This window comes from Somniosus microcephalus, chromosome 1, assembly GCF_052327205.1.
Source record: "Somniosus microcephalus isolate GS21.2 chromosome 1, FLI_Smic_1.0, whole genome shotgun sequence".
Classification (NCBI taxonomy): domain Eukaryota; kingdom Metazoa; phylum Chordata; class Chondrichthyes; order Squaliformes; family Somniosidae; genus Somniosus; species Somniosus microcephalus.
The window spans coordinates 85249723-85277323 of NC_140987.1; the positions used below are offsets into that span (position 1 = coordinate 85249723).

Here is a 27601-nt window from a genome sequence, read left to right on the forward strand (position 1 = left end):
GTGAGTGTGGAGCGAATGGAGGAGTTCATAGCGAACATGAGCAGAGCCTTTGTGGAGTCATTGGCGCATGAACGCATCACCATGGAAAGGATGGCAACCTCCGCGGAAATGATGGCTGCAGTAGAGGAGAGGATGGCTACGGCCATGGAGGAGCTAAGTCGCCAGAGTGTTGAAAACATGGCGAGTGTTCAGAATAGACTGACATCTCTGGAGGAGCAATGGTCAGCTATTGAGCAGAGAAACCAGACCTTCATGGCAGGCCCTCTGAGTAGGACTGCCATTGTAGAAACGGGTCCCCATGGCCCCCCTGATGTGCAGCAAGGTGCTCTCAAGCCACTTGCAGGCACTGAGGGGGACCTGACCCATGAGAGGGAGGTTGGTGGCAGACCTTAAGGAAGTGGGGGCTCCTCTCCAAGCGCTCACACTTCCATGCCACTGCAGAGCCCTCGGTCAGAGCCCCGTCGGAGTCCACACCCAATGGAGACAGAGGTCTCAACCCCTGCACAGCCGCAGGAGCAGCAGACTGCTGGCGAGCCCTCACAGGCTCGCCACCCCAGAGGATGCCCGCCAAAGGTGTCGAGACAGGAGCAGCAGGAAAGTGAGCAAGGGGCCTCCACATCTGCTGAAGCCACAGGGGAACACACGTAAGAGGAAAATAAAGCACCACTAATCACAAGGGTAGTCACTTGGGTGAAATGTTGCCTTTATTTTAAAAATGCCATCAGTTGGTTACTGTAAATAAAATTTCTGACGGCAGCTTCTACAGTTGTGGAGTGTGTCATTTCGCGAATGGGGCTGGAGGTCCTCTAATGCCAAGAGGGGAAGGAAAAAAAGGCCTCCCATGCTTCTGGGGGGGGGGGGGGGAGAAAGAGAGAGAGCGACTGGGGGGAAGAGAGAGAGCGACTGGGGGGGGGAAAGAGAGAGAGCGACTGGGGGGGAAGAGAGAGAGCGACTGGGGGGGAAGAGAGAGAGCGACTGGGGGGGAAGAGAGAGAGCGACTGGGGGGGGAAGAGAGAGAGCGACTGGGGGGGAAGAGAGAGAGCGACTGGGGGGGAAGAGAGAGAGCGACTGGGGGGGAAGAGAGAGAGCGACTGGGGGGAAGAGAGAGAGCGACTGGGGGGAAGAGAGAGAGCGACTGGGGGGAAGAGAGAGAGCGACTGGGGGGGAAGAGAGAGAGCGACTGGGGGGGAAGAGAGAGAGCGACTGGGGGGGAAGAGAGAGAGCGACTGGGGGGAAGAGAGAGAGCGACTGGGGGGGAAGAGAGAGAGCGACTGGGGGGGAAGAGAGAGAGCGACTGGGGGGGAAGAGAGAGAGCGACTGGGGGGGAAGAGAGAGAGCGACTGGGGGGGAAGAGAGAGAGCGACTGGGGGGGAAGAGAGAGAGCGACTGGGGGGGAAGAGAGAGAGCGACTGGGGGGGAAGAGAGAGAGCGACTGGGGGGGAAGAGAGAGAGCGACTGGGGGGGAAGAGAGAGAGCGACTGGGGGGGAAGAGAGAGAGCGACTGGGGGGAAGAGAGAGAGCGACTGGGGGGGAAGAGAGAGAGCGACTGGGGGGGAAGAGAGAGAGCGACTGGGGGGGGAAGAGAGAGAGCGACTGGGGGGGGAAGAGAGAGAGCGACTGGGGGGGAAGAGAGAGAGCGACTGGGGGGGAAGAGAGAGAGCGACTGGGGGGGAAGAGAGAGAGCGACTGGGGGGGAAGAGAGAGAGCGACTGGGGGGGAAGAGAGAGAGCGACTGGGGGGGAAGAGAGAGAGCGACTGGGGGGGAAGAGAGAGAGCGACTGGGGGGGAAGAGAGAGAGCGACTGGGGGGGAAGAGAGAGAGCGACTGGGGGGGAAGAGAGAGAGCGACTGGGGGGGAAGAGAGAGAGCGACTGGGGGGGAAGAGAGAGAGCGACTGGGGGGGAAGAGAGAGAGCGACTGGGGGGGAAGAGAGAGAGCGACTGGGGGGGAAGAGAGAGAGCGACTGGGGGGGAAGAGAGAGAGCGACTGGGGGGGAAGAGAGAGAGCGACTGGGGGGGAAGAGAGAGAGCGACTGGGGGGGAAGAGAGAGAGCGACTGGGGGGGAAGAGAGAGAGCGACTGGGGGGGAAGAGAGAGAGCGACTGGGGGGGAAGAGAGAGAGCGACTGGGGGGGAAGAGAGAGAGCGACTGGGGGGGAAGAGAGAGAGCGACTGGGGGGGAAGAGAGAGAGCGACTGGGGGGGAAGAGAGAGAGCGACTGGGGGGGAAGAGAGAGAGCGACTGGGGGGGAAGAGAGAGAGCGACTGGGGGGGAAGAGAGAGAGCGACTGGGGGGGAAGAGAGAGAGCGACTGGGGGGGAAGAGAGAGAGCGACTGGGGGGGAAGAGAGAGAGCGACTGGGGGGGAAGAGAGAGAGCGACTGGGGGGGAAGAGAGAGAGCGACTGGGGGGGAAGAGAGAGAGCGACTGGGGGGGAAGAGAGAGAGCGACTGGGGGGGAAGAGAGAGAGCGACTGGGGGGGAAGAGAGAGAGCGACTGGGGGGGAAGAGAGAGAGCGACTGGGGGGGAAGAGAGAGAGCGACTGGGGGGGAAGAGAGAGAGCGACTGGGGGGGAAGAGAGAGAGCGACTGGGGGGGAAGAGAGAGAGCGACTGGGGGGGAAGAGAGAGAGCGACTGGGGGGGAAGAGAGAGAGCGACTGGGGGGGGAAAGAGAGAGAGCGACTGGGGGGGGAAAGAGAGAGAGCGACTGGGGGGGGAAAGAGAGAGAGCGACTGGGGGGGGGGGGGGGGAAGAGAGAGCGACTGGGGGGGGGGGGGGAAGAGAGAGAGCGACTGGGGGGGGGGGAAGAGAGAGAGCGACTGGGGGGGGGGGAAGAGAGAGAGCGACTGGGGGGGGGGGGGAAGAGAGAGAGCGACTGGGGGGGGGAAGAGAGAGAGCGACTGGGGGGGGGGAAGAGAGAGAGCGACTGGGGGGGGGGGGGAAGAAAGAGCGCGACTGGGGGGGGGGGGAAGAGAGAGCGCGACTGGGGGGGGGGGGGAAGAGAGAGCGCGACTGGGGGGGGGGGGGGGGAGAGAGAGCGCGACTGGGGGGGGAAGAGAGAGCGCGACTGGGGGGGGAAGAGAGAGCGCGACTGGGGGGGGGGGGAAAGAGAGAGCGCGACTGGGGGGGGGGGGGAAAGAGAGAGCGACTGGCCGGGGGGGGGGAAAAGAGAGAGAGCGACTGGGGGCGGGGGAAGAGAGAGCGACTGGGGGCGGGGGAAGAGAGAGAGCGACTGGGGGGGGGGGGGGGAAAAGAGAGAGCGCGACTGGGGGCGGGGGAAGAGAGAGCGACTGGGGGCGGGGGAAGAGAGAGAGCGACTGGGGGGGGGGGGGGGGGGAAAGAGAGAGCGCGACTGGGGGGGGAAGAGAGAGAGCGACTGGGGGGGAAGAGAGAGAGCGACTGGGGGGGAAGAGAGAGAGCGACTGGGGGGGAAGAGAGAGAGCGACTGGGGGGGAAGAGAGAGAGCGACTGGGGGGGAAGAGAGAGAGCGACTGGGGGGGAAGAGAGAGAGCGACTGGGGGGGAAGAGAGAGAGCGACTGGGGGGAAGAGAGAGAGCGACTGGGGGGAAGAGAGAGAGCGACTGGGGGGAAGAGAGAGAGCGACTGGGGGGGAAGAGAGAGAGCGACTGGGGGGGGAAAGAGAGAGAGCGACTGGGGGGGGAAAGAGAGAGAGCGACTGGGGGGGGAAAGAGAGAGAGCGACTGGGGGGGGGGGAAGAGAGAGAGCGACTGGGGGGGGGGGGGGAAGAGAGAGAGCGACTGGGGGGGGGGGAAGAGAGAGAGCGACTGGGGGGGGGGGGAAGAGAGAGAGCGACTGGGGGGGGGGGGGGAAAGAGAGAGCGCGACTGGGGGGGGGGGGGGAAAGAGAGAGCGACTGGCCGGGGGGGGGGAAAAGAGAGAGAGCGACTGGGGGCGGGGGAAGAGAGAGCGACTGGGGGCGGGGGAAGAGAGAGAGCGACTGGGGGGGGGGGGGGGGGGAAAGAGAGAGCGCGACTGGGGGGGGAAGAGAGAGAGCGACTGGGGGGGAAGAGAGAGAGCGACTGGGGGGGAAGAGAGAGAGCGACTGGGGGGGAAGAGAGAGAGCGACTGGGGGGGAAGAGAGAGAGCGACTGGGGGGGAAGAGAGAGAGCGACTGGGGGGGAAGAGAGAGAGCGACTGGGGGGGAAGAGAGAGAGCGACTGGGGGGGAAGAGAGAGAGCGACTGGGGGGGAAGAGAGAGAGCGACTGGGGGGGAAGAGAGAGAGCGACTGGGGGGGAAGAGAGAGAGCGACTGGGGGGGAAGAGAGAGAGCGACTGGGGGGGAAGAGAGAGAGCGACTGGGGGGGAAGAGAGAGAGCGACTGGGGGGGAAGAGAGAGAGCGACTGGGGGGGAAGAGAGAGAGCGACTGGGGGGGAAGAGAGAGAGCGACTGGGGGGGGAAGAGAGAGAGCGACTGGGGGGGGAAAGAGAGAGAGCGACTGGGGGGGGAAAGAGAGAGAGCGACTGGGGGGGGGGGGGAAGAGAGAGAGCGACTGGGGGGGGGGGGAAGAGAGAGAGCGACTGGGGGGGGGGAAGAGAGAGAGCGACTGGGGGGGGGGGGAAGAGAGAGAGCGACTGGGGGGGGAAAGAGAGAGAGCGACTGGGGGGGGGGGGAAGAGAGAGAGCGACTGGGGGGGGGGGGAAGAGAGAGAGCGACTGGGGGGGGGGGGAAGAGAGAGAGCGACTGGGGGGGGGGGGAAGAGAGAGAGCGACTGGGGGGGGGGGAAGAGAGAGCGCGACTGGGGGGGGGAAGAGAGAGCGCGACTGGGGGGGGGGGGGAAGAGAGAGCGCGACTGGCGGGGGGGGGGGAAGAGAGAGAGCGACTGGGGGGGGGGGGGGGAAGAGAGAGAGCGACTGGGGGGGGGGGAAGAGAGAGAGCGACTGGGGGGGGGGGGGGAAGAGAGAGAGCGACTGGGGGGGGGGGAAAGAGAGAGAGCGACTGGGGGGGGAAAGAGAGAGAGCGACTGGGGGGGGGGGGGGAAGAGAGAGCGACTGGGGGGGGGGGAAGAGAGAGAGCGACTGGGGGGGGGGGGGGAAGAGAGAGAGCGACTGGGGGGGGAAGAGAGAGAGCGACTGGGGGGGGGGGGGAAGAGAGAGAGCGACTGGGGGGGGGGGGGGGGAAGAGAGAGCGCGACTGGGGGGGGGGGGAAGAGAGAGAGCGACTGGGGGGGGGGGGGAAGAGAGAGAGCGACTGGGGGGGGGGGGGGGGAAGAGAGAGCGCGACTGGGGGGGGGGGGGAAGAGAGAGCGCGACTGGGGGGGGGGGGGGGAGAGAGAGCGCGACTGGGGGGGGGAAGAGAGAGCGCGACTGGGGGGGGGGAAGAGAGAGCGCGACTGGGGGGGGGGGGAAAAGAGAGAGCGCGACTGGGGGGGGGGGGAAAAGAGAGAGCGACTGGCCGGGGGGGGGGAAAAGAGAGAGAGCGACTGGGGGCGGGGGAAGAGAGAGCGACTGGGGGCGGGGGAAGAGAGAGAGCGACTGGGGGGGGGGGGGGGGGAAAAGAGAGAGCGCGACTGGGGGGGGGGGCGGGGAGGAAAGAGAGAGAGCGACTGGGGGCGGGGGAAGAGAGAGAGCGACTGGGGGGGGGGAAAGAGAGCGCGACTGGGGGGGGCGGGGAGGAAAGAGAGCGCGCGACTGGGGGGGGGGAAAGAGAGAGAGCGACGGGGGGGGAAAAAGAGAGAGAGCGAGAGAGAGCGGATGGGAAGGGGTGGGGGGGGGAAGGGAGTGTGGGGGGGTGGAGGGGGAAGGGGGCTGGGGGGGGCGATATACTTTAAGTACAGGAAACTTTGTGCTATCTGGCACCCACGGGACCAAGCTGCTGCCTTGCCTTAAAGCTGCCCTACTCTCCAGAGTTAATGTTGGGAGATACAGAGATTACAAACAATGTTGCTTAGCAACAGCTTCGGGTGTGGCCCTAAAGCTCTGCAGCTGAAGCTGTTGCTATAGCTACAGACCTTGCACAGCTTGACTGTTCAAACAAAGGAAAATAAACAAACAAAGAATAAAAAACGGCTGCTGATTTTTGTGGTGGCTCCAGATTGCCGGATAGCACAAAGTTTCCTGTACTTATAAAACATTTTTGGTAAATATTTCTATAACATACACTTTACAACCTCACCAATCTTTTTATTAAAAAAGGGGTCCTCACCTCTCAGTGTTGTACCACAAACAATGGCCGCCGCTTGCTTTTCAGTTGGAAAGATTAGGCCCCGCCCACACAGTCGATTGTCTGTCTCGGTCACCAGGACCCGATTTGGAGCACAGAAGCCCCACCCACTCTATGTTCCTGTACTAAGATGGCTGCGCAGGCACTCTGTTACACACTGAATCAAAATGGCGTCGCACTGAAACTTTTCGCCCTCCTTGACAAAGATGGCTGCCGTTAATCTGGGGCTGTCAGCAGAAGAAATTTCCTCAGCTGCAAACACAGGATCTTCAGATTATTATTCGGGGCTTGCGACCTACCCCAGTTGCTTATGAAGCCTCCCCACCTACTGACCCCGGGAATGGAGCTGAGGCAGCACACCCTCTCTCCTCTGCCAGTGTTTGTCTCTGCCTAGGCCTGGAGCCTGGGTCTAGAGTTGCACTGCTGGCAGTTGGAGAAGCCTCGGCCCCGGGCCTGGAAAAACGGTGAAAGGTAGGAGAATTAGAGAGGTTAGAGTAAAGATTTACCAATTAATTAACTTTTTTTAAAAACAATGTGTGTTTTAAAAGCAACTTTTTTTTTGCTGGAAATGTAGATTTGGAAAGAAACACGCAGAAAGCGGGAAAAAGAAATGGAAAGTTTAGAATCAAGATGGCGGCGACTCACCTCGGTTCAGAACGATAAGGCCCGCCCACACACGCACCGATTGGTCAACCGTCAGGTCACCAAAGCGTAGGATTGGTCAATCGTCCCGTCACTCGACTGTAGGAGGGCCCACCCGCACGCGCCAGGAACCCGGCGTACGATTGGTTGACCTCGAGGTCACTCTGTCGCTAATGAGCGGATAATGAGATGCTAATGAGCAGAATGTTGAACTTTTTTTGGATACTGCGGGCACAATTTTTGTCCGGCCGAAACGTAAATACGCTTAGGATGGTTCTGGAATCGTCAGCTTTCTTTCGACGTAACGCACGTGTAGGTACGCTCTATAACTTTCGAGTTAATTCAAGACAGAAAGACAGACGGAATGACAGACAGAAGTATCCTTTTATATATATTGACTAGCTGGGGGAGCCCGGCTTTGCCAGGGCTGTTTTGGGGCGGGCGGTTTAAATCGAGTCCCAGGCTTTAGGGCCCTGTCTGTGTCCCTTTGTGAATGTGCTGCCGGGCAACATTTCTACCTTTTAATACCTTGAAAGATGAAAGTGAAAGTACTTATAAAACGTTTTTGGTAAATCTTATGTTATTTTTAAAAAGAGAAACTAACTTTTTCAAAGCTGGATAAGGAGAGTAGTTTGAGCTGCAAGCAGTGAAAGAATGGCTGGCAGATCCCTGAGATGAAAACGATTAGTCCCGCCCACACACACACTTAATACCTTGAAAGATGAAAGTGAAAGTACTTATAAGATTTACCAAAAAAGTTTTATAAGAGATATTAACTTTCAAAGCAGTTTGAGCTGGAAGCTGAAGTCATGGCACTGAAACAATGGCTGCCAGATTCCAGAGATGAAAACGATTAGTCCCGCCCACACACACACTGATTGGCCAACCATCAGGGGACTGTACTGTAGGATTGGTCAATCGTTACGGCACAGGATTGGTCGAACCTTGACGTCAGTCAATCAATGCTAGCAGATAATGAGTTTAATTTTGAAGGTTTTTTGCATAAGGCGCGAACAATTTTCGTCCGACCGAAAAGTAAATACGCTTACCAGCGTCCCGGAAGCGTAAGCTTTCTTCGGAGGTAACGTGCGCGTAGGTACGCTCTGACTTTCGAGCGCATAGCCGGACAGACGCACACGTGAGGACAGACAGACAGAAGTATCCGTTTATATATATAGATAGATTAGGCTCCCGACGACCAGTCCTGCCAGCTGCAGGCGGGACTGATTCGGGTCGGATTGAAACGCCGGGGTGAAAGTCGGACGGGGCGGGGTTGCGACCCCCTATTTTTGCGATTTTCCCCCCCCCCCCCCACCCACCCGAAACCCCGCCTGACGGCTCCAGGAAAATCGACCCCTAAATGTAAAAACAACAAAAATCAGCCCGAAGTTCCTGAAACGTGTTAATTCAAATGCAAGGTGCCAAGCGGGTCCCAATAAACAACATCAGTGTCCAAGGCCTTTCCAAAGCCTTGGGTGGGGAGGTGAAATTATTGACCAGGTTTTCTGCTTCTGATGGCTATCCAGAAACCTTAGTTACTCTCTCGACACAACTAGTTATTTTCTCTAGATGCAGAGAGAGATCAGAAACAAGCTCAGCTGTGATGATTTCCACAGTTGGACAACCGAATCATATTTTACTCTCCATGAACAACAGGGCCACTTGAGTCACCAGAAGGCAGAACTGGTGACTAGTCAAGATTCACATCAACAATTCCCTGGGAGCTGGCCACCCACCTCAGTCATAGGTTGTGTGCGTGGTCCAAGAGAACCCAGTAAGGGTAAAAGGATATCAGATGGAGGAAGGCAGCAGAAGAAATTGAAAAAAGTTAATTTAAGATTTTACATTAAAACAGAAAGACAACAGTTGTGTTATTGAAAAATCTTTATATCATATATGGAACCTGCTGCCCCTAAATCAGATTCCCAAATGCTTGGTTCTTGTTTGCAGATAACTTTCGAGGTTAATGCAATTTATACTCAGGCTGAATTTTTAGACCATCTATCAATGTGGTTTGAAGAGACAAATGCTGTCAAGAGAAATACAAGAACATTAAAGTCTTTTCCCATGGCACTGAGTCATATATCACTCATTCACAACTTAACTATTCCATGATATTACCAGTTGTTCAACCTCAAGACTAATTTGACACATGTTCTCACCTTCCACCACTGCTTTTAAAAAAACATATTCCCTTCCTGGTTTTCAAAAGCTGCACATCTGCGTTTGTATTACATCTGCTAAAATGATTTCTAACATAATATATTGCACTACCAAATATCATTAAGCAATTGACCACAAAAAGGGCTCTTGAAAAACTGAATCTGGAAGGTTTTTTTGGTTAAAAGGTCTTCAAGAAAGGTTGAGAAATCTTTTTGCTTTACATCTCCTATTTTTTTCCTTTGCCCTTTTTATGTTCCCCACGCCACACTTCCAACCACAGGCAGGCAAGGGACTCACTCCCCAGACTTCATCAGTGAGAGAGATGTGGAAAAAGTAGCCCAGTTAGATTTTCTTTCCATTTAGACAACAATTCAGTGGTTCAGCCAAAAGCAGGTGAGGAGCGGCAGTGACAGCAAGGAGACCATACAAATCCATGGAGCTATGCAACATCTACACGGCGCTTTCCTTGGCACACCTATTTTGGATGACCGGAAAGGTTTGCGCATACATTATTGATAGCTCTTGCATCATCTCCACTTCAATGCATTATAAAGGGCAGAGCTTCATGGTTGCATCAAGAATAAAATTCTGAATATGATGTAGCCAGCATTTCAGTGCAAAGTTGCAGAATGAATATTTATGCAAACCCATAAATTAGAGTTTCTCAACAAAAAGGCACTTTCACTTGTACTGGGTTTCAGCTTCTTCGCTCAAGCAAATTTATAGCTGGTATTTATGTGCCGTGCAAGTCTTAAGAAACGAACACTTCAGAGTTAGCAATGTTGGGTAATACTCTTTCAAAAGAAAAATTGTACTCCACTGTTGTATTTTTTTTTACAGAAAACTTCAAAGATTGTTTGCAAAGTACGAACAGTCAAAAATATTTTTACTCTTATACCACTGCTGCCTCTCCAAATAGTTTAGTTTTTTCCCTTCCTTTTTATTTTCACAGCATACAAGAAAATGTCAATTTGTGGTATATAGTTTACCCATTTCAACAAAGCCCTGAACCGAAAGGTAAACACTGTGCTTCAGTTTCAGGTTAACACTCCAATACAACTTCCAAATGAACATGGCAGAAATTTGCTTGAGGGGTTGGGGTGTTGCTCCAAAAAGCACTGAACTGCTGCATCCAGCTACTCCCACCTCCCTTTGGCTGCCGGGTGTCCCGAGCCCTGGGAAACCCCCACCTGCTAGCATTAAATCGAAATGGCTGCCCAAAATCTGAAGGAGCCTCATTTAAATATTATTACGGACCTGCCTTTCCAGAGCAGGTTATTCAGACACACCCAAACCCACTGTGGTTAAACTGGAAGTAGGCCCATTCACTGTGGTTTGGGTTGGCGTTTCACAGATTCGACAATTTAACCTCACTGCCACCTCCCCCACCCGTCGTGGGGGAAGCGATTAAACTCCCACCCACCCCAAAAGGTGTTGGACTATTTTGTTCTATGGGCACGACGAGTAATTTCACTGCCCACAGCATTAAAATTTCCCATATGGCAATTTATTATAATACATGTGGGTTAATACTTCGGTCAGCAAAAGAACACAATGTTCCAGAATTCATTTAATGGGAATGTGCAGTCACTGAATAAAACAGTTCACCCACTGACTTTATCCAGGCATTATTTCACTTTGGTGAATGACTATTATAATAGACAAGAGTTGCAAGAACTTGAGTTGTAGGGTCTGTCAGACTGGAGAAACGCTACTGGAATTTGTCAATCAGCAAGATATCTGTATCAAATTTTACATTCAGAAACAGTCAAATCATGCGCACCATACTACTTTAAAGCTTTTAATACTTTTTGGCTTTAGCCCTGGCCACTTGCAGAAAACGCAACTCTATTGGCAGTGCACCAAGCTAGTACAACTCCCTTTATGGGAATGAGAACATGATACAGTATGTAGGCTGAGAGTTACAGAACAGAAGACAGAACGTTTTTAGATCCTCTCAAACATCAAAGTGTAAACTCATATCATGGTTTGTAACTATCTCCATCTGAATTATGTCTTCTCATATCAACACTCAGACAGTCACTTGCTCTTTCCCTCCCTAAGTTTCTAGGCTTCCAGACACTTCAGACATATGGCTGAATAATTTGATGTGGCGGTAAGTCCCTGGGCAACCAGATCCACAATGTACTTCAAAACTAGCAGTTTAATGTAGAATAATGTAATAGTTTAATGTAGAATAATGTATTACAGGAGGTACTCTGTATGGGTAGAAATGAGAAATAGCAAGGGGAGGAAAACGTTAGTGGGTGTGATATATAGGCCTCCAAATAGTAATATGGAGGTGAGGGAAGGCATAAAAAGGGAAATTAGAGAAGCGTGCGATAAGAGCACAGCTGTCATCATGGGTGACTTTAATTTACATATTGATTGGACTACCCAAATTAGTAAAAATTCTGAGGAGGAGGAATTCCTGGAATGTTTTCGGGACGGTTATCTGGACCAATATGTCGAGGAGCCGACTCGAGATCAGGCCATTTTAGACTGGGTATTGTGCAATGAGAAGGGACTTATCAACAATCTTCTTGTACGAGGCCCCTTGGGTCAGAGCGATCATAATATGATCGAGCTCTCAGTCGAGATGGAGAGTGAGGAAATTGAATCAGAGACTAAGGTCCAGAACTTAAATAAAGGGAATTACGAGGGTATGAGACGGGAATTGGGTAAGATTGATTGGGTGGTGTTTCTGGGGGGATTGACAGTGGATAGACAATGGCAAGCATTCAAAGATAGAATGGAAGAATTCCAGAACATGTTTATACCGGTTTGGCATAAAAATAAACCTAAAAAGGTGACTCAACCGTGGATAACGAGGGAAATTAGGGACAGCATAAAATCAAAAAAAAAGGGCATATCAACTGGCAAAAAAAAGCACCAGACCGGAAGATTGGGGGCAGTACAGGATACAGCAAAAGAGGACAAAGGGATTAATCAGGAAGGGGAAAATAGAATACGAAAGTAAACTTGCAGCAAACATAAAGACAGACTGCAAAAGCTTTTATCGGTATATCAGGAGGAAAAGACTGGTAAAATCCCAAGTCGGTCCCTTGCAGTCCGATTCGGGAGAATATATAATGGAGAATAAGGAAATGGCAGACCAATTAAACTCATACTTTGGTTCTGTATTCACAAAGGAGGACACAAATAACCTCCCAGGAATATCGGCAAACATAGGGACTAATGAGAGGGAGGAGCTGACAGAAATTAGTATCTCTAGGGATATGGTGTTGGGTAAGTTGAGGGGACTGAAGGCCGACAAATCCCCGGGGCCTGATAAACTACATCCTAGGGTACTTAAGGAGGTGGCCCTGGAGATAGCAGATGCTCTAAGGATCATCTTCCGGAACTCCGTTGACTCGGGAACAGTACCCGTGGATTGGAGGGTAGCTAATGTTACCCCAATATTTAAAAAGGGGGGTAGAGAGAAAGCAGGGAATTATAGACCAGTAAGCCTTACATCGGTTGTGGGCAAAATGCTAGAGTCCATTATTAAGGATAAAATAGCGGAGCACTTGACAAATGGGGAAAGGATCGGACAGAGTCAACATGGATTTACAAAGGGTAAATCGTGTTTGACTAATCTGCTGGAATTTTTTGAGGAAGTAACTGGTAAAATAGATGGGGGAGAGCCAGTGGATGTGGTGTACCTTGACTTCCAGAAAGCCTTCGATAAGGTTCCACACAAAAGATTATCATGCAAAATTAAGGCTCATGGGATTGGGGGCAAAGTATTAACGTGGATAGAGAACTGGCTGGCGGATAGAAAACAGAGAGTTGGAATAAACGGCTTGTTTTCGGAGTGGCAGGCAGTGACCAGCGGGGTGCCGCAAGGATCTGTCCTGGGACCCCAGCTGTTCACAATATATATAAATGATCTGGATCAGGGAATTGGATGCAATATTTCCAAATTCGCTGACGACACTAAACTAGGAGGAGGGGTGGGCTCTGATGAGGATGTCAGGAGGCTACAGTGCGATTTGGACAGGTTGGGGGAATGGGCGGATACGTGGCAGATGCACTATAATGTGGATAAATGCGAGGTTATCCACTTTGGGGGTAAAAACAGGAGGGTAGATTATTATCTAAATGGCAATAGATTGGGAGATGGGGAAGTGCAGAGGGACCTGGGTGTTCTTGTGCACCAGTCACTGAAGGAGAGCATGCAGGTGCAACAGGCGATTAAGAAGGCAAATGGTATGTTGGCCTTCATATCAAGGGGGTTCGAGTATAGGAATAGGGATACCTTACTACAGCTGTACAAGGTGCTGGTGAGACCGCATCTGGAGTATTGTGTACAGTTTTGGTCGCCCCATCTACGGAAGGATGTTCTTGCCATGGAAAGAGTGCAACGGCGATTCACCAGGCTGATACCTGGAATGGCGGGAATGACCTACGAAGAGAGATTAAATAGTTTGGGCTTGTACTCACTGGAGTTTAGAAGATTGAGAGGGGATCTCATCGAAACATATAAAATTATGGCAGGCCTGGACAGGCTGAATTCAGAGAGAATGTTTCCAATGGCAGGGGAGCACAGAACCAGGGGCCACAGTCTAAAAATAGCGGGCAAATCATTTAAAACAGAGATGAGGAAGAATTTCTTCACTCAAAGAGTGGTGAGCCTGTGGAATTCCCTGCCACAGAGGGCTGTGAAGGCTAATTCAATAAATATTTTCAAGAGAGAATTGGATATATTTCTGAAGGCTAAGGGGATTATGGGTTACGGAGAAAAGGCGGGGACGGGGTACTGAACTGGTAAGATCAGCTATGATCTCAGACGAAGATCAGCCATGATCTCATTGAATGGCGGAGCAGGCTCGAAGGGCCGAATGGCCTACTCCTGTTCCTATCTCTATGTTTCTATGTATTCCTCAGGCTACTTTAATAGCCAAACCCAACAGATTTTTAAAAAACTGAAGGATGATGCTGGTGATTTTCTTACAATGCACTGGAAATATTCAAAAGTGACCAGTAATAATTTTTGTATGTCTCTTCTATATTTATAGATACAGAATTACCTGAAAGGTATCCCAAATAGTTTTTGGGGGGCAAGGGAGGGGGAGAAGTAACAGAGAAGGAATACATTCTTCAGTGACCAGAAAGGGAGAGAAAAGAAAAATACACAATGGATGTTCTCAAAATTTACAGCATGAGCAAATATTTTTCTAAACATGTATAGCGATACTACAAGTATCGCCAATAAAATTAAACAAGTGATTAAGGATGCAGTTACAATGTCACGTTTATAACCAGAAATGAAATGTAACCAGTGTAATTCTGGACAGTCCCAATGTGACTCCAGGACACAGTGCTGTGAAATTTCTCAGGACACGGAGCCTTATTCTGCTCAAAATTGATACTAGTTGAGAGTATAACTCCAGTGCTCAGGTAGTCCACTGTACTTGCTAAACAGAAGCAGGAGCTTTTTTTAAATATAAAAAGTCTCAAGAGCCACTGGAGAACACAGCTCTGCAAAGTGCACTCTGCAGCTACAGACTGTTGGCTCATTACAGCCACAACCTAAAAAGGTGTAGTGGGATCAGAGGAAGAGTACAGCTCAAACCAGAAGGGTCAAACCCGAAACGTCAACTCAAATTTCTCTCCACGGATGTTGCCTGACTTGCTGAGTTTTTCCAGCATTTTCTGTTGTTATTTCAACATCTTCTCTACTGTTCACGTGCAATTGTAAGTAAGGAATATGGAAAGGTATCTTCTGAGGAAAGCATTGGGAGATTCTGTAATTGGAGAGTACTCTTCATTAAGAGTATTTATATTAAAAGTTGTCAACCAACAAATTGATTGCCAGATTTCTAAATGCAATCAGCCATCCTCAGCTGAAACACAACATAGGGTGGAGAAAAGGTCAAGTTAGTATCTGAAAACAAATAAAAGCTGAACATTTCTCACAAATGCTGATTGACTGTGCATTTTCCGTATTTTCTGTTTTTATTTCATGGTAAAAAGGTGGTTTATTTACCACTTAGTTATGAAGACAGAGGAGCCAGTCAAGCACAGTCACCAATTTAGTGGTATGATGTAGTCAACAAAAAAACAAAATGCCTGTTTCAGTTTATACAGCACTAACAAAATTCTAACAGTTAGCCACCAAATTTTATTTTTTCTGACATTGACACATTTCATGGCACATGTCCACACAGCGGGGTGGAAGAGATGACACTGCTTGCTACATGTAGCCACTATAAACACACTTGCAATATCCAATTTTTCACACTTTTGGGAATTCAAGATTTGCCAATTAACCGTTCAGCATTTTGCTGACAAATTAGCTAAATTTAATGACTACATACATTTCATTAAACTGGATTTTGTTAAATCCTTCAAAGAAGAAAAGGCAAAAGCTGTAAACTTTTCCACTGTGTAGCAGCAAGGAAGAGAAAAAGAGACTGCAACTAAACACCTTGTATGGGATAGGACCATCCACATGAACTTCAGTTTTCCTCCCCTCCCATTAAACTTTGAAGGAACTGCATTAACAAAGATTTAGGGATGGTCAGAGTTTATTGATGCATCAATTTGCAGATCTTATCTTTAACTTAATAATTGCAGTGCCTTTTGAAGCTTACCATCACGGAGCCTCAAAACAGCTTTAAAACCAGCTTATGTTTCACAGAATAAAATTTCCTGGTTTACCATTTTAGGGGACATGAACTCTACATTATAAATGAACATTTAGGAAAAGATCTGCCGCCACCACCATCACCACTCAATTACATTTCAGTACTTCTACTTACCTCAGATTTAGAAGATATATCATCTAATGCACAGTCATTTGGATCTACAATGTCTTCAAATGGTGGTAAACTAGGCTTCTTTTTCCCTATCACTTCGCTTTCCATTTTGACTTTTGTTGCCTTAACCTGCGATTTGTCCTTCATTTGTTTCTTTTCAGAAGAAAGTGGTTGTGGAGAAGCACTGGACAAGCTTTTAAACAAAAATTCAGAGCTGCTTTTCTTTTTTTTCTTAGCTACAAGTTCATCTGAGTCTGTATTAGGAGGCCTCTTGGTTGGAGCCTTAACGTCCTGTCGAATGCCTCCGGTCCCACTTACAATGTTGTTTTCCAATGATTTTGGCTCTTTTGACATTGGTTTTGGTTCCTTAAATGCTGTCTTAGGAACAGTTTTCTCATCTCTTAGTGGTTTGTTTTCTTTGGGTTTCTTTGAGGACTCTTTGGAAGTTTTACTGTGTTCCCTGGAAGGTTCTTTGAAGGCACTTTTGTGCTCTTTTGAGTCTTTAGATGATGGTTTGTCCTTGTGCTCTTTCATGGATTTGTGGGGCTTGGAGAAGCTATTACTGCTGTTCGTGCTGCTGCTCTTATTTGGATCCTAGGATACAGAAAAAAAAAGGAAAAACAGTTTTATAAACCCAAAAGATTAGTAAATATGAAAACGTGCTTCAGTGCAACAGTCTCTGCTGAGTTACGAGGCTGCAGCAGGAGAGTTACAAATGAATCTTAGTGTCCTGGCGCTAGTGAGGAAAATTTCACCATATTCCTGCTCCTCCTGGAATGTATGCATATATGGCTATTAGGACAGGACAAGATCATACACCAGTACTCCCAAGAGGGCAAATTGTTTGCTCACACTTACTGTCAAGAGTGGCACATAAATAATGAGCCACATGCGAAAGGTACTGCAGGGTGCTTAGCACCCATGGAACTGTGCCCCATTCACGTCTCTCTTCAGGGAGGGGTAGAGAGAAATTTGACAAGAGAAAAGTCCCCATTGATTAGTCAATTTTTCCAGCACTCGTTGACAATTCCCATTCAGATGCATTCTTCTTCACACTTAAATCGACATTAATGGGATTGTGATGGATAGCACTGCTGAAGTGCACTAGCTGACTTGCGATCGTACCCACCAAGAGCGGACATGGGGAAGCAGGAAGAGAATAGAAAATGATTGGTGTCTCAATTTAAGGTATGCTGCTTCTGTATGCAAAGAAAAGCTAACATTAAAAATAGGTCAACACCTACTTGCAGTATGTGTTAAAATACATTTAAAAAATAAAATAAAAATTATTTTGCTGCTGCAACTGATTAGATGTTAGCTCTTCCATCACTCTTCCCATAAAGCAGTGCAAAGAAAATTCGCATCTGTTCAAAAATTAGCAGAAAAATTCTGGCTTCCCAGGACCACCCCCGCTAAATCCAAAAACTTCTAAATCTTGGTGACACCACTGAATGGAATCATTCTGGTAATAAACCACCAGACTCCAGACCACACACATGGAATGCCGCTGATGTGCAGTACTGGAATTTCTAATAAAAATCAAAGACTATAATAATGTCACAATAATAGGTTTTAAAAAAAGTTATTGAAAATAGAGAACTAAAATATTTTTAAAATGTTGAGCTTTGCAAAAAAAATTACACAAAAGCCAAATTTTAAAAATAGATATGCAGTCACTTTAAACCTTTGGGGTCTGAAAAGGCTTGATGATTTTTTTAAAAGGGAAAACAGCTTTTCCATTACACTGGTTTTGTGCAATGACATTAAAGCATAAATGCTGGGCACAGAACATGAGCAAATTACAAACACATTAAGCACCACTTTAATTACAAGATGGCTACGTTTAAACGGAAAAATGTATTCTAACAATTTTGAAGATACAGAAACGATCTAGCAGTCTTCACAGACCAAGTCTGAATCAATTCCCTTGAATTCTGTACACAGAAGTTGAGCTGGAAATTGCAGTCGAAGGCTTCCCGCGGGCAAATGCCTCCAATCCGCAAGAAAAGTACGCACCTACCTGGTACCTCCGTATCTTCGGACTCTTGTGGTCCTGGGCCTCTATGCATACGCCTGCATAAAGGCCCACGTATCCCAGGGGTGCATGCAGTTCGCAAATGTCCCTGGGATCACGTGGGCCAGCCCAAACAATCACAAAGGGAGATTCCCATTATACTTATGAGGATTCCATTTACATACGGAATCTCCATAAGCTTAAGAGGATTCTCCTGAAAAACACTTTCACCTCACTTAAATAAAAATAAATCACCACATTAAAAATGAATTAAAATACAATTTAAACAAACATTTAAACAAAAATATATAATTAAAAAAAAAATTTAAACATTTTTTTAAAAGGGGCCAAAAATATCCTAAACTAATTTTAAAGGTTTTTGAATGTTTAAATTATTTTTAAAATTTTATTTTAGTATTTATTCAAACCCTTACACTGGTGAAAGGTGACCCTACGCCTGCTTTTACCAGGCGTAAGGGTTTTGTGGGCATTCGCTGGGCAGTAGTCCGCCAGCGAATGTCCATTTCCTTCGGATTCGTACGATCTGTCAAGCTGAAACTTGACAGATCGCAAGTTCCGGGTTTTCGCGCATGTGCATCTCACATGGAAACCCGGAACTTGTGGGGCACTTACAGGATACGCGGTCATAGGCCCCGGAAAATCCATGCCGTTATGTTTCTCTTCCAACCACTCCCATTCCCTTTCTACAGCAGAAAAATATAAAATCAAATAATCTCAGTGTCCACAATGATATCTGGATTTTAAGAATTCATCAGGTGGATAGGACTACAGTTGGCAGATAATTAGCGTCGAGGTTCTGCATGGCCATTTCTAGGCAGTTCATCAAGCTGAACAATTCACCAGAATCAAAATGACATTAAAAGTTAATAAAGGACAATCATATACGCAGACATTTTGCTTGAAAAAAGTTCTACCAATTCTTGACTATATTTGATTTGAAGAAGTGGTTTCCATGCCTATTTAGCACCGATCACAAATGCTTGAAATCCATAGGAGGAAATCTGTATGGCCCTGAAAGCTTGCTACTATATAACTTGGTCAACTTTATGTAAAAATTATCGGCAATACTTCCATACACATTTCTATGACAAGAATAACAGGTCTCATTAAAGGACTGATGGAAGATACGGGAACAGAAGTCAAGTCATTTCCAAGTTGCTAACAAGCCTTTCACCTCAATGCATTCACCACAATGGAGAAAAATAGTGTTACTGGAATTTAAAAGGTTGTCCAACCAGAGAACATTGGCACAGAAAATATCAAGTCTCAGTGCATTCAACATAGCTCCTAAAAAAGAAACATGTTAAACACTGCAAATCTCATGAGGTTTATATCCTGATTACTGAAAGGAAAAGTTGAAAGACAACAAATGGCAACAGTTTGTTTACCGTTTCGAAGTCCATCACTGTTGCCTCCTGCTTTAGCCAGGTGACTAGCCATGTTATATTGACTTATTCATGGCTACCATCAACAGTACTTCAAATGGCCAATACAAGGTTTGTTTTTTCAAAGCTGGACATGTAATGATTTTTTCTTCTTCATTTCCTCTTCCCACCTATTCTCCCTCCACCCAAAACATGCGTGTGTTCTATGCAATGCTACATCTAGTAGCCTACACCAGAACAGTCAAAATCCACTTTAAATGAGAGAATAGGAGTTCAAAGTAGAGTTGAGGCTGGAATTCAAACAGACAACCCTCTGGTTGGAAGGGTCCAACACTCTGCTACTGAAGCTACTGCTCCAGAGAACTAGGTTTCCTGTTTAATACTAACTGAGGTGCTTTGATTTCAGACACTTTTGACATCACACATGTGCGTAAGTGCATTAAAAGCAATAAACCTTTAGCTCAAGTCTGTTATCCAACCGTTTATAGTTGTAGCTAATTAATTAATCCTGATGTTTTGAACCAGCCTTTTTACACAGTTAGACTTCAGTTGCAAACTGACCTTTGACCAATGTGAAGACTTGCTTTTCTTCACATCAGAAAGAGTCAAGGGGTTACTAAGAAGGGCAGGGGGATGAAGATTCAATCCAGAAGGGGCTGGTGTTCCATCTGGCTTCACCATAATCTGTCACAAAAATTACACAAACTAGCGAATTCAGGGTAGTTGACATTAGCCACTGTTTAAGAATAAAAGGAGAACAGCCGAATGCCACTGAATTTGTGAATTCTGTTTTAAGGAGGGACCGGAGCACATTTTCTGTTGCCATTTCAAGATTTATGAAAGTGGCCATTCTTTAGCCTGAAGGAAACAATTTTATTTTAATATTGGGGCAGCAGAAGGAAGAACAGAAAAACAAACCAGATCATCACATTTCCAAATATGTGAGAAAAATCTCTGCGGAGTCTTTTTTTCTCGGTGAAGAATACAAAAGCTTTAAAAAAAATAGAAAATTCCTGGTTTGTACAGTCTATATTTAAATCAGCAATGTAAAGCTTTAGCCATTGGAAAGCCATGGACATTCAAGTGAACTGTGATTCAGCTCTTAAAAAAAAGAGAAAAGAGCAGTCATAAGATACAGAACGTAATCATTCCTACAATTTTATAAAGCCCTACAGAAAAAAAAAACACACCAGGGAAAAACAGAGATGATCTGGGATCCGAAAAAATAAACTAGGGATAGAATCATAGAATGGTTACAGCACAGAAGGAGGCCATTCGGCCTGTTGAGCCCGTGTCGGCTTGCTGCAAGAGCACTTCAGCTAGTTCCACTCCCCCGCCCTTTCCCCGTAATCCTGCAATTTTTTTTCCTTCCAGGTACTTATCCAATTCCCTTTTGAAATCCACGATTGAGTCTGCCTCCACCACCCTTTCAGGCAGTGCATTCCAGATCATAACCACTCGCTGCGGAAAAAAGTTTTTCCTCATGTCACCTTTGGTTCTTTTGCCAACCACCTTACCACCTTAAATCTGTGTCCTCTGGTTCTCGACCCTTCCGCCAATGGGAACAGTTTCTCTCTATCTACTCTGTCTAGACCCCTCATGATTTTGAACATCTATCAAATCTCCTCTCAACCTTCTCTGCTCCAAGGAGAACAACCCCAGCTTCTCCAGTCTATCCACGTAACTAAAGTCCCTCATCCCTGGAACCATTCTCATAAATCTTTTCTGCACCCTCTCCAAGGACAGAAACAGTATTCAATCCAGCAAGTGATTCTATGCACAAAGTCAAACGGCCATGAAGAGTGTCCCCAATGGAATGCCTTGCCACAGCACAGTGCACCATTTCAGGGCTGGGTTGTAACTGATATAGTTAGCAAATACAAGCATTCTATTTTCAGGATTTCAATGTTCATAAGAGATCTAAAAATAATTTTGTTGGATCTTGCATAGTATTTACAGCATAGAAACAGGCCATTCAGCCTAACAGGTCCATGCCGGTGTTTATGCTCCACTCAAGCCTCCTCCAAACACTTCATCTAATCCCATCAACATATACTTCTATTCCATTCTCCCTCTTCTGTTTATCTAGCTTCCCCTTAAATGCATGCAAGCTATTCGCCTCAACTACTCCTTGTGGTAGCAAATTCCACTTTCTAATCACTCTCTGGATAAAGAAGTTTCTGAATTCCCTATTGGATTTATTAATTAGTGATATCTTATATTTATGGCCCCTAGCTCTGGTCTCCCCCACAAGTGGGACCATCCCGATGGCTACCCTATCAAACCCTTTCATAATCCTAAAGACCTCCATCAGGTAATCCCTCAGTCTTCTCTTTTCTTGAGAAAAGAGCCCGAGCCTGTTCAATCTTTCCTGACAGGTATAACCTCTCAATTCTGGTATCATTCTAGTAAATCTTTTTTACACCTTCTTCAGTGCCTCTATATCCTTTTTATAATATGGAGACCAGAACTGTTCATAGTACTCCAAGTGTGGTCTAACTAAGGTTCTATACAAGTTTAGCATAACTTCTTTGCTTTTCAATTCCATCCCTATAGATATTAATCCCAGCGGTTTGTTTGCTTTTCAAAAATTGAAATGACCTTATTAACCTGCATTGCTACTTTTAGTAATTTGTGTATCTGTACCCCCAGATCACTCTGTTCCTCTACTTCATTTAGACACTTATTTTCCAAGGAGTATGTGGCCTCCTTATCCTTCCCATGAATGAGTCTTGAAATAAAGTTATCTTAAAATTGTGAATTTAATGTACCAACCGCAAATTCCCCATAAATGAATTTAAACTACCTCGGTCAGTGTTTAGCCAGGAAGCAACATTCGTCATAACTGCAGCTGTAATAAACAGAGGTTTCTCCATGCAACGACTTAGATTGTTGGGTAAATACAATTGTTAAACTCGGTTTTCTGGAAACCTAGAGAGGCTCCTCCCAAACTGTAGGGGGGAAATCTGAAACCAGGATAAATAATGAATATGATTTTTTAAACCAGAACAAAGCCCATAACCGGAAGACTCCATTTCCAGGAAAGGGTTAGGGGTCGCAAAGAGGGATGGAAGCAATAATCATGTAATCTTTTTTAGAAATCGACATTTTAAAAAAATACAATGAACCAATATCACCTCAATCTTGAACATTTTAAACATGTATTGACAAATAGCTAAATTGTTTCAGAATTGGTTTCAAGACTGCTGAAAATGTTTCTCTACAACAACCACCTGCATTTATATAGCACCTTTAACATAGTAAAACATTCCAAGTTTCACAGGAGCGATTATGAAACAAAATATGACATCAAGACAGTTAGCAGATATTAGGCAGGGGTCGAGGTAGGTTTTAAGGAACGTTGTAAAGAGGCGGAGAGGTTTAGGGAGGGCATTTCAGAGCCAAGGGCCTAGACAGCTGCCAATGGTGGAGCGAAGAAAATCAGGGATGTCCTTCAGGTGTGGGACTTTAGCCCCTGAAATTGGCCCTCATTGTACCCATTTTACATCCACAGAACAGACAAAAAGCATCCCAGGGCACTTCACAGAGGAGCAAAGGGGTGGGACCCAGAATGGACACCAAGCTAAAAGGAGAAGGTTTTAGGAGGGATGATCAAAAGCTTCAAAGACGCGAGTTTTAAGAATAGTATTAAATCCCTTCACCTCTCCTTTTAAGGAGTGTATTCCAGAATATGGAGCCTAGGCAGCCAATAATGATGGGGGTGGAGGGGGACCGGGGTACAGGGTTAACACAAGAGGCTATTGTCAGGAACAGAGAGTTTGGGGTGCTGAAAGAAGTTACAGACATAGGGAGGTGCGAGGCTATGGACTGATTTAAGCACAAGGAGAGTTTTAAATGACACTGTGGACCAGGAGTCAACGTAGGTGAGCGAGGACAGGGGTGACTGGCGAGCAGGATTTGGTACAGGATAGAATCAGCTGAAGGTTAGTGTGTGTGGAGTACAGGAGGCCAGCTAGAAGAGGAGTGGAATACATGGAGGCTGGATGTGACTAAGGCATGGAGGAGGTTCCAGCAGTAGATAGGCTGATGTGGGAGTACCGTCACCATACAGACTGCAGCAGTTCAGGAAGGCAACTCATCACCACCTTCTCGAGGGCAACTAGGGATGGGTAATAAATGCTGGTCTTGCCAGTAACGCCCACATTCAGTGAATGAATAAAAAAACATGGAACTCCACTGAGTTGCATTATAGCAGGCTAGAATTTGCTTTAGCAGGGCATCTAATAGCACCTGCTGTTAATTAGACTTGGCCCTGCACCCTTCAGCTCAAAAATGTTTTGTCCACTAATTTGCTGAAAGTACGAGTTGATAACAGTACAGCAAGGGAAACAGGGCATCTGGGACCTGAGTGAACAGGGCAACCAACAGGGTAGCTCCTTAACCAATGAAAATTTAGAAAAAAAACAGAAAAGGACTAAGAAGGGTGAATTCAATGTGGTGTAATAAGCATCCAATTATTCCAGCATTCTGTAACCACACTTGTTTTGAAAATTCTTGAGGCTAATGGGAAAAAAACAAATGTGCACGTGCACTGTTACTATTTCAGTTAACAAAGTCAATGACAGGGTGAAATCACCACAAAGAATTTAAAGCAAAGCGTTGGAAGTATATCACCAATTTTTCAAATGCATCAGGTCCTTGTTGCTTCATCTTTTCAAGTGATTTAACTATTTTCCACAAATAATACAGCTGTGTGCAATTACCAAGCTACCAGAATAGTCAACTTAACCACCTGCACATCTTCAAACAATGATTCCTTTCAAACACAAGCCCACTTTATTGGGTTGTAACTTATCCATTCATTAACTTTCAGCGAAAGACAAATGTACATTTCCATTTATCACTACCACTAGCTTACTAGCCCCCAATATTGTAAACGAAAAGAAGAACATACCCCTCCTGCTTTCAGCAACTTTCGACGGAATTCCTCAGTTGGATTGTTGAAAGTGAGTTTCTCACAACGGAGATGATTTACAGGTGGATGTCCCTCAAGGTGCAGGAATAAGTCATAATCAAAGCGTACCTTCTTGGGCTCTTCCTAAAGGAAAAAGATGCAAAACTCAATACCCAAAGGCTCAAGATTAGATTTGAAGATCCAGTCTCAGCAGACAACAATTTTTGGCTTCAAGAAAATCTTGATTTTCCCAGACTGGTTAAAAAAAACCTTAATTGGCCAAAATGGTCACTAAACTGGATCAAAACTATAAAACAATTTGTTTAAAAATCAAAACTTTGAAGTCAGGAGATTTATGCTGCTCATCACTAGTACGAAGTACAGCACTGCTTCTGCAGTATCCAGGGCATTGCAAAGAGAAAAAGATATTGAAAAATTAGTTGACGAGTCAACACAGTAACACATAACACACTAATATACTGGGCACAGCTTTAAATCATTGAACAGTAGGACATGAGCTTATGCCCATGATCTTTTACATGCCAAATCCCAATCTTTTTAAGGCAGCATTTAAAAATATATACATTTTATAATTACCCTACCATATAACTGGCTAAGGGATAGGAGGCAGAGAGTAGTGGAGGACAGATGTTTTCTGACTGGAGAGAAGTTTGCAGTGGGGTCCCCCAGGGGTTGGTATTTGGACCGTTGCTGCTCTTGTTATATATAAAATGACCTGGACTTGGGTATCGGGAGTACAACTTTGAAGTTTGCGAACGATACAAAACTTGCCAACGTTGTAAATAAGGAGCAAGATAGTAGCAGGCTTCAGGAGGACAGACCGACTGGTGAAATGGGCAGACAATGGCAGATGCAATTTCATGCGGATAAGTGTGAAGTGATGCACTTTGGGAGAAACAACATGAAGAGGCAGTATAATCTAAATGGTACTATTTTGAGGGGGTGCGTATTCACAAACCTTTGAAGGCGGCAGGGCAAATTAATAAGCTGGTTAAGAAAGCATATGGGATACTTGGCTTTGTAAATAGGGGCATTGAATACAAAAACAAGCAAGTCATGCTAAACCTTTACAAATCACTGGTCTCCCCCCCCCCCCGCCTTGTAATGGTAGGGGAAATCAGATTCCATAGGAACTTTCAAAAGGCAATTGGACATGTACTTGAAGGGGACTATTTTACAGAGTTATGGGGGGGGGGGGGGAAAAAAACTGGGTTTTGGGACTAAATTGGACAGTTCTTTAAAAGAGCCAGCTGTGTTTTTCAGATGAGACGTTAAACCTGCTCTCTCAGGTGGACACAAAAGATCCCACGGCACTATTTTGAAAAGCAGCAGGGGAGTTATCCCCGGTGACCTGGCCAATATTTATCCCTCAATCAACATCACTAAAAACAGATTATCTGGTCATTATCACATTGCTATTTGTGGGAGCTTGCCATGCGCAAATTGGCTGCCGCGTTTCCTACAACAGTGACACTTCAAAAAGTACCTCATTGGCTGTAAAGCGCTTTGGGACATCCAGTGGTCATGCAAGGTACTATATAAATGCAAGTCTCTCTTTTTTGTAAGATTCTATATAGGAATGGAATTGAAAAATAAGAGAAAACAGGGGAATGCCTTCTGACTTTAGCCACAGGATGTCTACCATGTCAAGTTTTGCCTTGCCAGGCAGAGCTATATTTTTTTTTTGAAGAGTATCTCCCAAAAAGTTAGGAGTACATTGCCACCTTTTGGGAAAGGTGGGAGGGGATGGTAAAGAAAGAAAATGGTTTGCAATTTTTTTTCTTTTAAATGGCCCGCTCCACCCCCTTTCACAGGCTTCCCCCCCCCCCTTTAAAAGTAGCAATTTTCATATTTAGACCAGTCATTTATATTTCTAATATTTGTATTAAAAATTTAGACTAGCTCCAGGTGTCACAATTGAAAAATCCACTGCTGTTGTCTCGAATCCTTTTGTTAGTGCTTGCAGACGTTCTGGTCTGCTAATCAAATCCTGAGCTAAACTACCACAGCAACAAGGCTCCCGACTATTAGAAACTGAATGGTTATGCTTGCGAATTAATTGTAACTACATCAACAGTGAAATGAAATTCAGTGATTAATTATTCACCAAACATTCAGATTTCAAAAAAATCAGTTGCAAGTTATTTGATCATTCTGATTTTCTATTTCCCTCCACCCCACACACAAAACATTGCCTTGAATTTTGCTGCAACTTAGATAGAAATAGTCACAGCAAGATTATAGAAATATAAGTGTTAAATGCTGAATTTGTGTCACAAGTGTTACATTACTAAAAGGAGCACTGTTAATGGATGCCTTATCAGTTTGTAAACATGGTGCAATAGTAATTTTGCCAGATGTTTCATTGTGTTAAGTAACTATTTAGAAGTCTTCTCCCCTCCCCCGACCACAGTGGGGTCATTCCCCTTTTAAAACTATTTTGCTAAGCATCAGACTGAATGTCTTCAACCTATTCCAGTGGGGGTGGATGAAAGATTTAAATCCTGTTAACAGTTAAAAGCTTAAATGTTATGTTAATCTTATTTGGGGTAACGTTGCATTGCAAACTTGAACTGTTGGCCCATTTCAACATGCAACCAACTTCACAACCACTGCTGTAGTGCAACTTAAAAAACAGTGAACTTTATCCTGCATTAATTCTAGAATTAGGATAATGGAGTGTATACTGAAATGTCTTGTGCTAACTACTTTACCTTGTTTTTGAAATACACTTCAATCGGCATTATAAAACCAGCGTATCCTGACTCCTCCACTTTGTACGGTGGATCCTTGCACACTGCACTCAAAAAGAAAGAGATTACGAAATAGTTCAGAATAGAAAATACTCACCCGGAGGTATAGGTAATAAACTATAATGTGTGTATTCTCTTTATATAAAAGAATGGAATTTTAAGTGAAATATTCTATTGATGTGATACCAAAACATTGCAAATATCTCGTCCTATAACCCAAGTCAACCCCAGAACAAAGAGACTCTTGGAATCAACAATTTGACCCGAATTGCTTTCCCACATTCTGGGCATCATCAAGCTTTATCCAAATGGAAAAAGTCCAAATGCCATATTTGCCCAAAAGTGAAGAGCTATATATAATGCCTATACAGCACTTGGGATGGAGAGGATGAACTCTGAACTTTCATGTGGGATCTTCTGCAAATGCTGCACCAAGCCTCAGAAACTGGAATTTACAACAAAATAGTCCTTTATAAAACATTTTCTCTTAACTAGAGTATATCAAAAGAAATGAGAAGTAAAATTCATAAATAAATATACAGGGAAAAATTCGGTTGGATAGCGCCTCCCGTTAGTGCCTCTGGGGGTCGCTAACGGGGCACTAGGAACTTAGCGCCCAAGCGCGGCGATTTTAGCGCCGCATGTGAAATTAACCAGACTTTTGTGGCGGCGCTAAGCACTACGGCCACGATCCCCTGCGCCCGCAGATCGTGACATCAGTCGAGCATGCAACACCCCAGACCGGATA

At 46.4% G+C, this 27601-nt stretch overlaps 1 protein-coding gene across 10 annotated transcripts in view; it reads right to left on the bottom strand.

Moving 5' to 3' along the window:
* Positions 1–27601, bottom strand: part of mllt3 (MLLT3 super elongation complex subunit) — a 174634-nt gene that overhangs the window by 66983 nt on the left and 80050 nt on the right. For 7 of the 10 annotated variants that reach the window (XM_085983961.1, XM_085983964.1, XM_085983974.1 and 4 more), the window contains 4 exons: positions 26815–26897; positions 24080–24223; positions 15748–16338; positions 13242–13388 (listed from right to left, as the gene is read on the bottom strand). In XM_085983961.1, coding sequence (XP_085840087.1) covers positions 13242–13388; positions 15748–16338; positions 24080–24223; positions 26815–26897 — 965 coding nt within the window. Of the gene's footprint in view, positions 1–13241; positions 13389–15747; positions 16339–18391; positions 18463–24079; positions 24224–26814; positions 26898–27601 lie in introns of those variants that run through there. The other 3 variants (XM_085983970.1, XM_085983983.1, XM_085983995.1) reach the window with 2 other exon arrangements.